Source organism: Monodelphis domestica, chromosome 2 (genome assembly GCF_027887165.1).
Source record: "Monodelphis domestica isolate mMonDom1 chromosome 2, mMonDom1.pri, whole genome shotgun sequence".
NCBI classification, from domain to species: Eukaryota; Metazoa; Chordata; class Mammalia; order Didelphimorphia; family Didelphidae; genus Monodelphis; species Monodelphis domestica.
In genome coordinates this window covers 137,564,363-137,578,923 of record NC_077228.1, presented here as the reverse complement: position 1 = coordinate 137,578,923, position 14,561 = coordinate 137,564,363, and the positions used below count along the sequence as shown (strand labels likewise).

At 40.0% G+C, this 14,561-nt stretch overlaps 1 protein-coding gene across 3 annotated transcripts in view; it reads left to right on the top strand.

Annotated features, from left to right (window-relative positions):
* Nucleotides 1-2,207: 2,207 nt before the first annotated feature.
* The window catches only part of LIN9 (lin-9 DREAM MuvB core complex component), a 97,053-nt gene continuing 84,699 nt past the window's right edge, over nucleotides 2,208-14,561 (top strand). The window contains exon 1 of one of the 3 annotated variants that reach the window (XM_056816019.1): nucleotides 2,208-2,591. In XM_056816019.1, coding sequence (XP_056671997.1) covers nucleotides 2,513-2,591 — 79 coding nt within the window. In that variant the 5' untranslated portion in view covers nucleotides 2,208-2,512. The remainder of the gene's footprint in view (nucleotides 2,592-14,561) is intronic. The other 2 variants (XM_007481500.3, XM_001376905.5) reach the window with 2 other exon arrangements.

The following is a 14,561-nucleotide window of genomic DNA, read 5'->3' as shown; positions in this document are numbered from 1 at the left end:
GGAACATTATATGCTTGTAGAATTGTGTTAAGCATTCTTGGGAATATCTGACAAATGGACTATAGCAACAACTTCTGAATTGAAATAATTCCTTTATAAGCTTAGTATCAGGAGAAAGAAGATAAGGCACCTCAGGCCTGTCTCTCAACAAGAAAAATTGAAGTTAATGTTTGCTTTTTTCCTCCACTAAGGTCCCACTACAATGGATATTGTATTTCTTTAGAAAGCTGGGTCAGAGCAACACAAACTCTGGCAGTTTCTATCATATTAAAAATGCTTTGAATATGAGCCCAATGTCAAATTATGATGCTGAGGACTAGGCTCCCTAAATTTAGAGAGGATCACTTCAATTGGGAGAGAATCACCATCAGGTTCACCATAGGGCAATGCATTTTCAATCATACCCACTTTCAATACCTTCTATCAAATAGAGTAATTAAAGGTCTTAATCTGTGAAGGAAGGTATCCATGCTGACATCTCAGGACCCTGAGTTCCTTGAGAGCAGGGATTGTTTTTTCTATTTCTTTTTATCCTTAGCATAGCACAGTGTCTAGTTTATAGTACTAGGAGCTTTATAATTACTTATTGACTTTAAAGTATTGAGCAGCAAACTTGCTACTTCCTCCCAAGAATGAATAAGATGACTGAAAGTCCTCTCAGAAAGAAAAAAAAACCTAACCCATTAAGTTATTAAGAGCATAGAATTTCAGAGCTGGAAGAGATCTTGGAGACTATCCAATCTATCACCTTCTTGTGACAATTGGGAAAACTAAGGCCTAGAGAAATGAAGTTTGTGTGTTCAGGATCACTGGTACTAATATCATTAACTATTTGGAAAAGGGGAAAATGATAGAGGAGAAATCAAGTAAGATGTTTCCTATATAGGAAAGAAAATTGGAGACAAGGCTTGATTTTTTAAAATTTTACTCCACTTTTCCATACTTAAATCAAGAAAAATTTGAGATAAAATTGTAGGTAGCTAGGAGGCTCAGTGGATAGAATGTAGGACCAAAGGGTCAGGAAGTCCAGAATTTATAATCTAGCCTGGGCAAGTCTCTCAATTATCTGTAAAATAGGGATAATAATAGCCTACCTCCCCAAGTTGTCTGGGGGAATAAATGATAACTTTTTTATACCTCAAGGTGTGATATAAATGCTTTTCTTGTCATTGAATTGTTTCAGTTGTGTCCAATTCTTTGTGGCACCATTTGGTGTTTTCTTTGGCAAAGATAACTGGTGGTTTGCCATTTCCTTCTCCAATTCATTTACAGATGAGGAAACTAAGGCAAACATAATTTAGTGACTTGCCTACTGTCAGGCAGCTGTAGTGTCAGAAGCAGAATTTGAATTCAGGTGTTTCTGACTCTAGGCCTAGCAATCTATCCACTGTACTACCTAGCTGCAGGAACAGAGTGGTTATCATTGGTATAGGTTATACAGGGAGAATATGTGAAGTCTTCTTTCCTTCAGGCCAAATTTTAATCTGTCTAGGATGGATGATCTAGGAATAATTCATTTTAGAAGTAGCAAAAAGAGACTTCTGAAGACCTCATCTAGCTTTCTGTAATATAGAAACGATTAGAAAGGAAACCAATTATATTGAAAATTGTCAAAATATTAAAAAAGAAAAACATCAACTTCATAGACCTCTGGTTTAGAATCTTGATCTAGTCTACATCCCTGATTTTAAGGATAAAACTGAGGATGACAGCTGCAGGTCACACAGGTATTCGAAGACCTGGGTCAGGTTTCAAATCCAGATTGCCTTTTCTCAATCTTGTGCTCTTTAAGAGCGCTTTTTTAGGGGGAGTTACGCACTCCCGGGCGGCAGGAAGCGTTTCAGGCCACCTGTCATTCCGGAGACACTGGGGCTTGCAGCGACAAAGCCCGTGCCATCCGGGTGTCACCGGAGCCGTCATCTCCTCCCTCCCAGGCCCTATCCCGTGGGGGGAGGGGAGGCGAGCAGGAAGAAGTTGAGGCGTAAACAGGGTCAGGCTCAGCAGCCAGCGGAGAAGTGGGGGTGGGGGTGCAAATAGGGGAGGTCTCAAGCAGGCCAGGCCACCTGCACAGAAACGTGCTAGTAATTGGGCATCCTCGGCCCCGGGACCGCCAGGTCTGTCCCCTTTGCCTACTCTTCTTCCCGGCCCTCCCTCCCCTTTTCCCCCGCCCCGCCCCCCCTCCCCGCCCCGGCACCTCTGGGTTCCCTAGCAGGGCTGGCAGCTGCTGTATCAGCCTGGGGCTCGGTTGAGGGAACCCTGGGGCACCTCGGCCTGGGGCGGGAGGGCCGGCGGGCTCGGCTTCCCTGCCCCCTCCCCCCTTCCTGGGGCCGGCGCGAACCCCCGCGCGCCCGCCCCCTCGCGCGCCCTCTGCGCAGCGCCGGGGTGTCCCCGCGCGCGCGGGCCAGGCCGCGAGACTGGGGAGCCCGGGGAGGGAGGGAGAGAGAGGGCGAGCGGGAGAGAGAGTGAGCTCCTGCATTCGAACCTCCCTCGCAAAGGCTCTCTCCGCCCCACAATGCACCGCGGCGGGCAGCCTTTGAAAAAGCGGCGCGGCTCATTCAAGATGGCGGAGCTCGACCAGTTGCCTGACGAGAGTGAGTAGCACCTCCAATCGCCCCCCTCCCCCTCCTCCCCGCCGGCTGGCCGCCTCGGGGCTGCCCGGGCCTGGACAGGGGGGGGTGGGGGCTCTGCCCCGCGCCTGACGGGCGTGCGGGCTGCCGGACCTGCCGCCCTCCCCGCACCCTGGGGTTACCGCCGCTGCCGTCTCCGCCTTTGTTATGGTGTCTCTGGGTGTTGGGTTGTGTTGTTGTGAGAGCGCAGGGGCCGGAAACCGAAAGCCCGGGAGTCCGGGCTGTCCCCCTTCCCAACCCCTCCCCCCGGCCTGGGCCCTGTACCGGGGGGGGGGGGAAGGTGGGGGGGGAGAGCGGCATTCCCGGAGGCAGCCTCTGAAGGCGTAGTTGTGGAAGTCGCACATCCTGGGGCAGGGCAAGGTTGGGTTGGGGCGGCCGGTGGGCGCTGCCCCCGCCGTGGCCCCCTTGGCCCCGCATCCTATTCTGGCCCTCGCCCTAGCCTCCTCAGTCACTCGTGACACCTCCCTCCGCCCCCCTCCCCTCCGCAGAAGCTCGGGTGGGGTGGCTACCCCACTGGAAACATTTCCGTGTCAGGGCCCTGGTCCCTTCCCCTGGGTGTACAGGTGGCTTTCGTTGCTGTCCCCAGGTGACACAGGTGTCCAGACAGCCCCTTACCCATCCCCATTTTTGACGCCCCTCTGTGTGTACATGGGTCTGTCTCGAAGAATCCTAGAGTTCTATGTCAACATACAGATATGGCCAGCAGGCATACGTGACACCACACTGTGTCTACATGCAGGTGTACCCTCAGTCATGTTCACTCTATCATTCAGTTAAATGTTAAGCCCAGACATACTTGTGTTTAGTGAAGTATACACATCCACGGTATTTATTCGTACTTCTAATACAGGAGCTTTAACAGATCACCAGAAGAGACCTAGTGTACTCCACATATTGAAATATACAGAATGTTTTAATTCATAAATTCCTTTTGTAAATGCCCAGTGTTGCTATATTGATATATTGATGACATTGATGTATGTCATCAATTCAGTTCGTTACAATTACAAATTCTAAAGGATTTTTATTAGCATTTATTAAGCGCCCACATGGTGCCAGGCACTTTGCTTAGAGTTGAAGATACAAAGAAACAAGAAAGTCCCTGCTCTCGTGGAGCTCACAGTGTGATGAAGACAACGTGCAAACAACTGTGTACAATAAGCTATCTATAAAATTAAGAGAATAGGTTCAGTCACTGGTAAAAAATTCTTAGTGCACAAGGCAATTGGATGTGAGGAATAAGAAACTGTTGAATGCCTTACTTTTCTTTCGGTGGATCCTTAGCTTCTTTTTGTATTTATAGAAAAGGCCACAGGTTTTATGAATTTACTCTCTTCTAAAAGTGAAATAAAAGTTAGTAGTAAGAATTGTGTTAGTGTTTTCAGATTTTATAATTACTACAGACAAGTTCTTATGGCATTGTCAAAATACCTTTTTAGATCCTTGTTTTAATAATATATCACCCTAGGTGACCAGAACTTCATTGTGATCCAGATGTTCTAAAATAAGGGAATGCTTACTTTCTGCATTCTCTAAAGATTATATTCTCACTGCAGTTTTTGTGTTTCTTTTAATCCAGAAAGTCTGAAGAGCTATAGTTATTGATTACTTATCTATAGTATATGTAGATACATAAATATCTGCTGAAAATGAGGCCTGTTTCCTTTTGAATTAAGTTCATTGGTATGTTTGGCTTCATTATTTCATGTTTGATAATACATGTCTATTGAACATCTAATAGTCAAGGCACTTTGCTACAGGTAGGATGCAAAGAGATATAAAGTATGGTTCTTCATAGAATCATGGACTATCAGACCTGAAGTACAGTTTAGAAATCTTCTAGTCTATTTCTTTCATTTTACAGACAAGGAAACTGAGGCTCAGAGATAAATTCACTTGCTTAAAGTTCACATAAGCAGTTAGTAGAGCTAAGGCTTCAACCCAGGTCTTCTGATATCTACCTCTAGCGGTCAGAAAAATATATTGGAAAATAATTTGTCAAAAGCATAGATACTTTATTATGGATTATGTTGTTTGATTCTCTAAATATTGAAAATCAGAGTTACTTAAATTCATATAGAAAAAAGTTCTATATGAATTATAACAATTGTAGAATTTGACTACCTTCTAGGGTGTGGTAGTCTCTTCTTGGTGCAGCTTTGGAGAATATTGGTTAATTCTTTATAGGCATTATTGCTTGTATGAGTGCCAGTCTTTTGACTTATGAACCTAGAAGGTGAAGTGGGGCTTAGTTCCTCCAAAGTTCCTTCTAACTCAAAATCCTATGATTTTGAGCTACTACCTTTTCTATGCTTCTTTTGACTTTAAGGTGCTTACTATATAACTGAAAAGACAGGCTCTCTATAAGAGCATAAAAATATAAGGGACTATCTGATAAATGAAATATTAAAGGCAATTTGGAGCATAGTCTGTTTGCATTTTTATAAACCTTTTTTAGTTGATTGTTACTTATATATAAAATTAATGAACGTATACTCCTTAGTCAATATAAAAGATTCAGCTGAGATTATTTCAGCCTTATAGATAAATATGAATTATGTACAGTTCCAGAATCTTCCCTGGTCTTGGACTTATGTTTATCAGTTTAGCCCTTTACTTTTAACTCCATCTTTTATTATTCAAGATAATCATACTTAATATTTACCACAAAAAAATTGAGTAAAAGACTGAATTTCTACATTTCTATTTGGAGTGTTACTGATTTTTTAAAATACTAAATGCTAATTTATCTGGTTAAAGAGTTACTTCAATACTTGAGTGAATCTTATTGATGTGATGATTGCAGAATCAGTACAGTGCATGCTATATAACCCACACATACTCTCTTAGACTATATAATTCTTGTCAATGTATATGATAAATTTATATTTTTAATATTTTTAAAGAATTTTCCTTACTACATTAAACTAATTTTTTTGTGGGAAGGAGAATATATTTTAGAATCATGTAAATATTACCACTACTACTAATAATAAACATTTAGTAAATGGTCACAATGTGTTTAAGTGGCAAGCAGAGGATATGATTTGCCAGATGGAGAAACAGGTTATTCCAGCAGTTAAAAAGGAATGGAAATATGTTTCTGATGGAAAATAACCAAAGAAACTGAAAAGAATGGACTAATAAGAGTAAGAAAGGTAGGATAGTTAAGTCCTTACATCTTAAACCAAAAAATTTCTTTGCAGATTTACCTCTTGCTCTTCTCATGTGAATCCTGCACTCTAACCAGACCTACTATCTCTTAATAATACCATTTTCATTACTCTCTGATTTGCTTATACTGTTTCCTTCACTTTAGATGTTATCCTCTCTTCCCTCTCCTCTTTTCTGCTTATTCCTACTTGACCCAACTCAACTATCATCTCATTCATTTAACATAATTATTGAAAATCTCTTGTGTATATTCCATTGTTTTATTTTTTAAACCCTTACCTTAAATCTTAGAATCAATATTGTGTATTGGTTCCAAGGCAGAAGAATGGTAAGGGCAGTCACACAGCTAGAAAGTGTGTCTGTTGCCGGATTTGAACATAGGATCCACCATAATCAGGCCTGATTGTCTCCACTGAGCCACCTAGTTGCCCCATGTACATTCTATTGTGCCAGATTCTTGGAGGAATATGAAGAATTATAATACAGGATTCCTGTTTTCAAGGTGTTTATAATAGAAATATATATGTATATTACCAAGGGAGACAAAATATAAACATGTAAAAAAATAGCTCAAATGACAGTATTACATGCTACAAGACAGCATATGAGCGATAAGTGTTAAAACTTGTAAGACGGATAAACTTCTATATTCTGCAATAGTCAAGGAAGACTTTATAGTGGAAGCAGGATCTGGGTGGGATTGAAAGGATGTGTATAATGAGGAGAAGGTCCAGAGCATTGTAGACCATAGAACAGATTAAACAAAAATGAGAAAGGGCATAGTGTGAGTAGGCCAATCCATTTGGAACAGAAAGTTCTTGTAAGGAAATGGAATCATAACATTTTTATAACTGTAAGGTACTTTGGGAAGAGTATTTTAGTTCTAATCTTGACTTTTTATAGATGTTGAAACTGAATCTCAGGTTGTGATGTGTTCAGAGACACAGCCATAGATATAAAGCTAGAAGGGACCTCAGAGATCCCCTCATTACACAAATAAGAAAATTGCGATAGAAAGAAGCAACTTGTCCTAGTTTACAGGGTAGGAAGGTTGTAGAGCTGAGTTTTGAATTTAAGTCCTCTGACTCCACCTCTATTATTCTTTCCTTTGCACTACACACTGCCTTTCCAGTGTACTTCTTCCATCAGGGTAGGCCACTGCCTATAAAAAAATGATGCTTTTGTGGAAGGGCTATTTGTTAAGCACAAATTTGTTTGGGCTAATCAAAGCAAGGTATCAATTTTGTTTTTTCTCTTTAGTAGAGAAATGTCCATTACTGTACAAAACCCAAATCCCAGGATAAGTACCCAGAATATTAGGAATAGACTTTGGCTTTTTGTGAGTTCAAGTCAGCACTCAAAAGGAGTCTTGGTAAGCTAGTAAATATCAGGGTGGTGGGTTGGGGTGGGGAATGATGGTTCATCCAAGAAATCATTATTGGAAACTAGTTTCCTATAGTCTGCCTAAGAGTTTCCACGTTGGATTGGCTCATCCAAGTTCAGAAATATTTAAAAATTTTACATGTATCAGAAATATTTAAAAATTTTACATGGAATCGCACATATCTTGGTGCAGAGATGCATTAGAAGCCCAGAACAGAAATTATTATGGCAATATAATAGATCTAGAAAGAGTTGGAAAGGACCTCAGAGACCATCCAGTCCAACTCATTTATTTTATAGATGATAAAACAAAGTAATACCCAGTGCAGTACAATTGAAAGAACAGTAGATTTGGAATCAGAGGCAAGTTAAGTGATTTGATGACATTTTTTTACATCACCCTCCCCCTACCTAGCAGCCCAATGAGAGACCACAGGGAGTAAGGTGGGTGACTTATTACAGGCAGCAGAGTGGGGGTGGGGGTGGTGGAACTCTCAGGCCACTCCCCTTCCCTCTCTACACTTATTGAGGACATTCCTTACTTTACCCACCCTTTGTCCAGCAGCTCAGTTGGAGTGCTTTCTCCCTCCCCTGTGTAAAGGAATAAGGGAGGGGTGTACCCAGCATGTGGGGGCACCAAGCACCGAACTTGGTCTGGGGAATGGGGTGGGGGTGGAGCCCGGCACTTCATCCCTAAAAGGTTTTGCTGTGTCACTGGCCTATTGCCATACTTCACCTGCTTAATTTTAGCCTTAAGATTACCCCAACCCTCCTGATTTCACTTACTGCTGAACAAAACTGGAGAAAATCATGAAAGTACAGAATGGGTGGACTACAAATTTATCTTACATAATCTCAACTGAGTCCTTGCTGCAGTAAAGTAATCCTTTAACCATCCCTAAAAGATTCACTAACCCATTCACCTCAGCAGCTTCATTCAAACTTTTTCAGCTTCCCTCATGGTTTCTTCTCCTGCCATCTAAGCTGAGAACTTTGCCTCATATTATAATAAAGAACTTGATGCCATTTGGGGAGAACTCTGTCATCTCCCCATCTCATCTCATATGACTCAGATGGCTTCCATCACTGTATCCTTCGTCTCAGTTTCATATGAAGAGACTAAGGTCTCTTATAGGCAAGGATAAGCCCTCTATGCCCAAATGATCCAATATTATTCCATCTTCAAGAAATTGATTTTTCTATTTTTCATCATTTCTGTCTCCTGGCTGCTTCCATGCTGCTCTCCTATATTCTTATGCATCCTCCATCACCAAAAAGTCCAACTTGATCTTTGTCCATCCCTGACAATTATCATTCTATAATATTCTTATTTTCATAGCCAGACTCCTGAGAAGGCCATCTACAGTTGATGCCTTCATTTCCTTTCCTCTTACTCTCTTATCTCTGTAATCTGGCTTCTGACTTTATCATCATTACTGGAACTGCCCTTTCCGAAGTTACCAGTGCATGCTTGTAAAATCTAATGGTTTTTTTTTTTTCAATCCTCATCCCTTTTAACTTCTCAGAAACATTTGACAGTATTAATCACTTTCTTCTCTGGGATACCCTCTCCAGGTTTTTGTGACTACTGTTTCTTGGTTCTCCTACCCATATAACTTTTCCTCCTTATTTGCTGGATCTTCATCCAGTTTGAGTCCATTAACCCTACTTTTCCAGCCTTTCCTGACAAGGAACTAACTACCTCAAGCATTTTCTCTCTCTGGTTCTAACCTGAGCCCTCTTCTTTCTCAATACTATTTCACTTGGTCAGTTCCCATGGATTCAAATATCTTCTCTGTGCAGATGTTTCTCTGTCACTTTGTCTAGCCCTAACCTCTCTCCTGACCTCTATTCAATTCATATCTTCATCTGCTGAAACCAGAAGTCCCTTATTGTATCTTAAACTCATTGCATGTCCAAAACTGAACTCAATTATCTTTTCCCCAAAATACTCCCTTCTTCCTAACTTACCTATTACTATTAAGGGTACCACCATCCTCCCAGTTGCCCAGACTTGCCACAGAGGTGTCTTCCTTTACTTCTCTCATTCTCCATAGCCAATCAGTTGTGAAGACCTACCAATTCTACCTTTGTCACATCTCTCATGTATACCCCCAATTCTCTCCTCTGACCCTGAAATTATGCAGACCTTCATTACTTAACCCTTGAACTACTGAAAGACTGCTGGTTGACCTCCCTGCCTCAAGTCTCTTCCCCCCTCTAGCCCATCTTCCTCTCAGCTATCTAGCTAATTTTCCTAAAGTCAAGTATGACCATGTCTTTCCCTTATTCCAAGGACTATCACCTTCAGGATCAAATAGAAAATATTATTTTACTTTTAAAACTTTTCATAACCTGGCACCTTTCTAATCTTCTTACACCTTATTCTCCACATGCTCTACAGTTCAGTGACACTCATCTTGTTCAAGAAATTTCCATCTCCCAAATCTCTGAATTTTTACTGTCTTTCCCCAATACCCAAACTGATCTCCCTCCTCATCTCTTGGATACTGGCTTTCTCCAAATCTTAATTAAAATCCTACCTTCTGCAAGAAGCCTTTGCTAGTCCCTAGTGCCTTCTCTATGTAATCATCTCCAGTTTTATATATCTTATTTTTGCATTGTTATCTACATGTTGTTTTCTCCATTAAATTGTGAGATACTTGAAGGTTAGGATTGGAATTGTTTTTGCCTTTCTATTTAACATCAGGGTTTAGCATAGTACTTAGCACACATAATGTGTTTAATGCTTCTTGACTTCTCTGTTGTATCTTCTTAGTCTTTTACTTTTGCCTTTTCTGACTTCCACAGCTGTTAGAGATCTCTTCTTCTTGATGCTATTTTGTTTGTGAGCCTGTAGTAGAATGTAAATTCTATGTGAGCATGATTGTTTAATTTTTCCTTTTTTTATCTTCAATCCCAAGCACAGTGCCTTTCACATTAGTACATGTGTATGTATGACAAGCCAGTCAAGACATCATCCCATGATGTCATTGGTCTTCTTTGAAAATGAAGGATGAAAAACAACAGAACTATAATTTTATGTTAATAGAGGGAGTTCCAAGAAGCGTGTCCTTTTTTATCTTTCTTGACCTCTCTGCAACTCTTTTCAGTGTTACCCCTCCTGAGTGTTCTTTCTTTCTTGGCTTTTCAGACACTGTTCAATTATTGTTCTCCTACCTGCTTGTCTTCTTTGATCATCCATGTATCCTAAAGGCCTGTCCAAAGCCTCTCTCTTTCACTCTGTCTCTCTGCTTCTCCCTCTCCTTTACACTCTTTCCCTCTCCCCCCTCCTGTACCTCCCCGCCACCTCTCATCCCTTAGTTTCCATGGGTTCAATTCTCATCTCTGTGGATGATTCCCAAATAGACATATTGGTTAGTGTCTCATGGTCTTCAGTCCAACTGCATCTGTTTCTGCTGGATATCTCCACCTGGATGTCCCATAGACATCTCAAATTCTACACAGCCAGAATACAATCATTATCTTTACCACAAAGACTATCCTTCTTCCTAATTTTCCTAGTTCTGCTAAGGGTATCAGTATCTTTCTAGTTATCAAGATTTTCAACCTTGAGGTCATTTTGTACTCTTCCTCCTCTCTCCATATGTAATCAGTGACTAAATCTCATTGATTCTACTTCTACCCATCCTTTTCTCTACTCACATGACTGTAGCCCGAGGTCTGACCCTTTTGATCTCTGATCAAGTCTACTGTAGTAGCCTCCTAATTGGTCTTCTTACCTTCAGCCTTTTTTTTTTCCAAGCCAAATTGATATTCTTGAGCAAGTGGATAGCAAATCTGTGCTTTAAGGAATTCTGGTAGCTCCCAGTTTAGTTTTTTTTTTTTAATAAAATAAATCTTTGGCAATTAAAGCCTTTCAAAATGATTTCACATATTGTAGAGCTGGATTTAGAGTCAAGACTATGTTTTAATCTCAGCTCTGCTACACTTCCTGTGTGACCTTGGTTAACAATTTAATTGGGCCTCAGTTTCCTTGTCTTTAAAATGAGGAGGGTATTAGTCTAGACTTCTGAGGTTTCTTCCTCCCATTCTAAATCTATATTCCAGGTTTACTTTATATTATTCCTCTTCATACATTCTGTAGTCCAAACAAAATTTTGCCTATTTGCTGGCCTCTGTACATTCACTTTTCTGCTTCAAGTAGACTTTCTTCCTTTCCTGGTATATTCGTCCTATTTAGCTTCTCTTGGAATTCAAGGCTCAACATAAGTATGACTTGTTACAGAAGGCTTTTTTTGATCCCTCCCCACAATTGTTAGTACCTCAATTTGTATGTCCCTCCTTCCCAAAATTACTTTGTATTTATTTTTTTGTGTCCTTGTGTACAGATTGTTCTCCCTGTCCTCAGAATATATACTTCTTGAGGGCAAGAACTGTTTTCATTGTTATCTTTGTATCCTCAGCCTCTAGCAGAGTATCTGTTGTCAGTCAATAAGCATTTATTAAATGCCTACTATGTGTCAGCATTGTACTTAAGTACTGTGGATACAAGAACAGGAAAAAAAATATTGCTCTCAGAGCTCATAGTCTGAGGCGGAAAATAACATTTAAACAACTATGTACAAACAAGATGAATATAGGATAAATATGGGATAATCTTATGGGGCACAAAATTAAGAAAAAACCCTGTCAAAAGGGATTCTTTAGCTGAGACTTCCTAGCTATTTAATAAATGCTTGTTGAATTAAATTGAAAACTCCTCTACCAGTGCATATCAGCAGCCTTGTCTAACTTATAACCTTGAAGACTTTGACTAGGGACATTCAGAATATACTAAAGAAGAATCCAAAGTTTGGGAGAGGTGAAGAGACTTAGTAAAGTCATTTTGATCCCCTTTGTGAACAAAGGACAACAATCAACAACCAACTCACTTTTTTCTCTCTAGGATTTTGGGACATAATTTCTAATTTTCCTCCTACCTATTTGATGGTTTTCCTCATTCTACTTTGCTAGATTAGATAAATCACAATCTCTAACCATAGGACTCCTACAGTGTTCTTTCCTGGACCTTCTCTTTTCCCTTTACTGCTTTATGATCTTATCAGTTCCTATGGATTAATTACCATCTTCAGACTGATGATTCTCAACTCTACCTATCTTATACATATCTGTGTGTTGACTTCTCCAACTGTCTTTCAGATTTTTCAGATATCTCAAAAGTAGATGTCCAGTAGGCATTTTTAAACAAGTTTTTATTGTTATTTTCTGCTTCTTATATCCCTATAATTATTCCAAGGATTTGTCCCCCTACCCCTCCTAGAGAGCCATTCCATGTGGTAACCTTAAACTCAAGATATCCAAAACTTAATTCATTTTCTTTCCTCCTAACCTCTTCCCCCACTCCAAACTTCTCTATCCCTGTTAACACTAACACCATCTTCCTATTCCCCCAGACTCACTCACAAGCTAGGTGTTCACCCCCCTAATCTGTTCTAAGACCTGTCAGTTTCACCTTTGTGACATCCAACATGCCTCCTTTTCTCCTCTCATACTGTTACCACTCTGGTCTAAACTTTTGCAGTAACCAGCAGTTCATCATCCTCTCTTCAGCCACCAAAATAATTTCCTAAAGTATAAATCTAATAATAGTTTCTTAAAGAGTTTATACTACTCAATAAGTTCCACTGGCTTCCTGTCACCTCCAAGATCAAGTACAAAATCTTTTGAAGTACAAAGCCTTTCATAACCAACCTCTCCAACCCTACTATTTTTGTAGTCTTATGCCTTATTTCTTACCATGTACTCTTCAATCCAGTAACACTGGCCTCTTTGCCAATTCAGAAATGAGAAATTCTCTCACCTTACTCTGAGCATTTTCCCTGGCTGACCAGAGTCCTTGGAATGCTCTCCCTCCTCATCTCTGCTTCCTGGCTCCCTTCAGGTCTCAGCTTAAGTCCCATCTGCTCCAGGAAGTCTTTCCCATCTTAATTCTGGTGCCTTCTCTCTGGTAATTATTTCCTACTTATCATGTATATATATTTGTTGCTTATTGTTTTTCTCATTAAATCGTGAGCTCATTGAGGTGTCAGGGATTGTCTTTTGCTTCTTTCTGTGCACAGTTAAGTGTTTAATAAATATTTATTGACTGACTTCCTGTCTCCAAGGCCCATACCCTGCAAACTATAATACTTATAACATCTTGTCTTGACACATAAATGTTGGTTGAGTTGAATTGTGCAGGTTTATATTGGCCCCTAGTCAGTTTTATTTAATAAATCAGCAGCATGGTACATTGGAAATAATCTTGTCTTTGGATTCAGGGGATTTGGATTCAAACCTCAGTTTTACCATTTACTCTGCCTTTTTTTTGTGAATCAAATAATTTAAATCATTCTTGGTCTCCATTTCCTTAACTCTAAAATGAGTCATTTGACCTTTAAGGTCCTTTTCAGTTCAAAACCTAATTAGTAAATTTGTCCTATTTCTATTTTAACCTATTTTAAGTCTTTTGAATTATGACTTGACTATCATCTAACATGTTGTCTATCTGCCCAATTTTGGGTCATCTGAAAATTTGAAAAGCATCTATTATAAGCAGTTAGCCAATATAATGAAAGGAGCATTGTATTTAGAAGTCAAGAAGACCCGAGTTCAAATACTACCTTTCATACTTATTAGCTATATGATCCTGGAGAATCTATCTCAGCCTCAGTCTTTTCATCTATATAATAGGGACTGGAGACTGGAGCTGTGATTTCATTGGTGTATGAATCTACAAATGCAGGTGGATACCTTCTCTGTAACTTGTAGACTTAGTTGCCTAGAGCAATGAGAAGTTAAGTGGCTTCCCATGAGGAAGTCAGTTAATCTCAAGAGCCCTTCCTACATATAATAAATTAGGATAATCATATCCATAGTACCTACATCACAGAGTTGTTATGAGGATCAAATAAGATAACTTAAGTTCTCTGCAGAACTTAAAGTAGTATATATTTCTGTTCTTGTTATGTCAAGCATGTCCTAACTCTGCTTGAATTAATCAAAAAGCATTTATTTAGTGCTTATTTTCCATATGCTAGGCATTGTACTAGCTTTTGGGATTACAAAGAAAAATAAAACAAACCTTGCTTTCAATAAGTTTACTCTGATTCAATGACATTGGACTCCTTACTGTTCCTCAGACAAGATACTACATTCCTGAATTCCCTGAATTTTCATTCTCTGTCCCCCATGCCTGGAATTTCTGCCTCCTGGCTTCCTTCAAGTCCTTCTAGCTAAAGTCTGACTTCTAAACAGGAAGCCTTTCCTGGTTTCTCTTGTAGAACTCTTTCTAAATTTATCTTGTTTATAGCTTGATTGTACAGGTGTTTTCATGTTGTCTCCCTCCTTAGATTGTGAGTTTCTTGAGAGCAG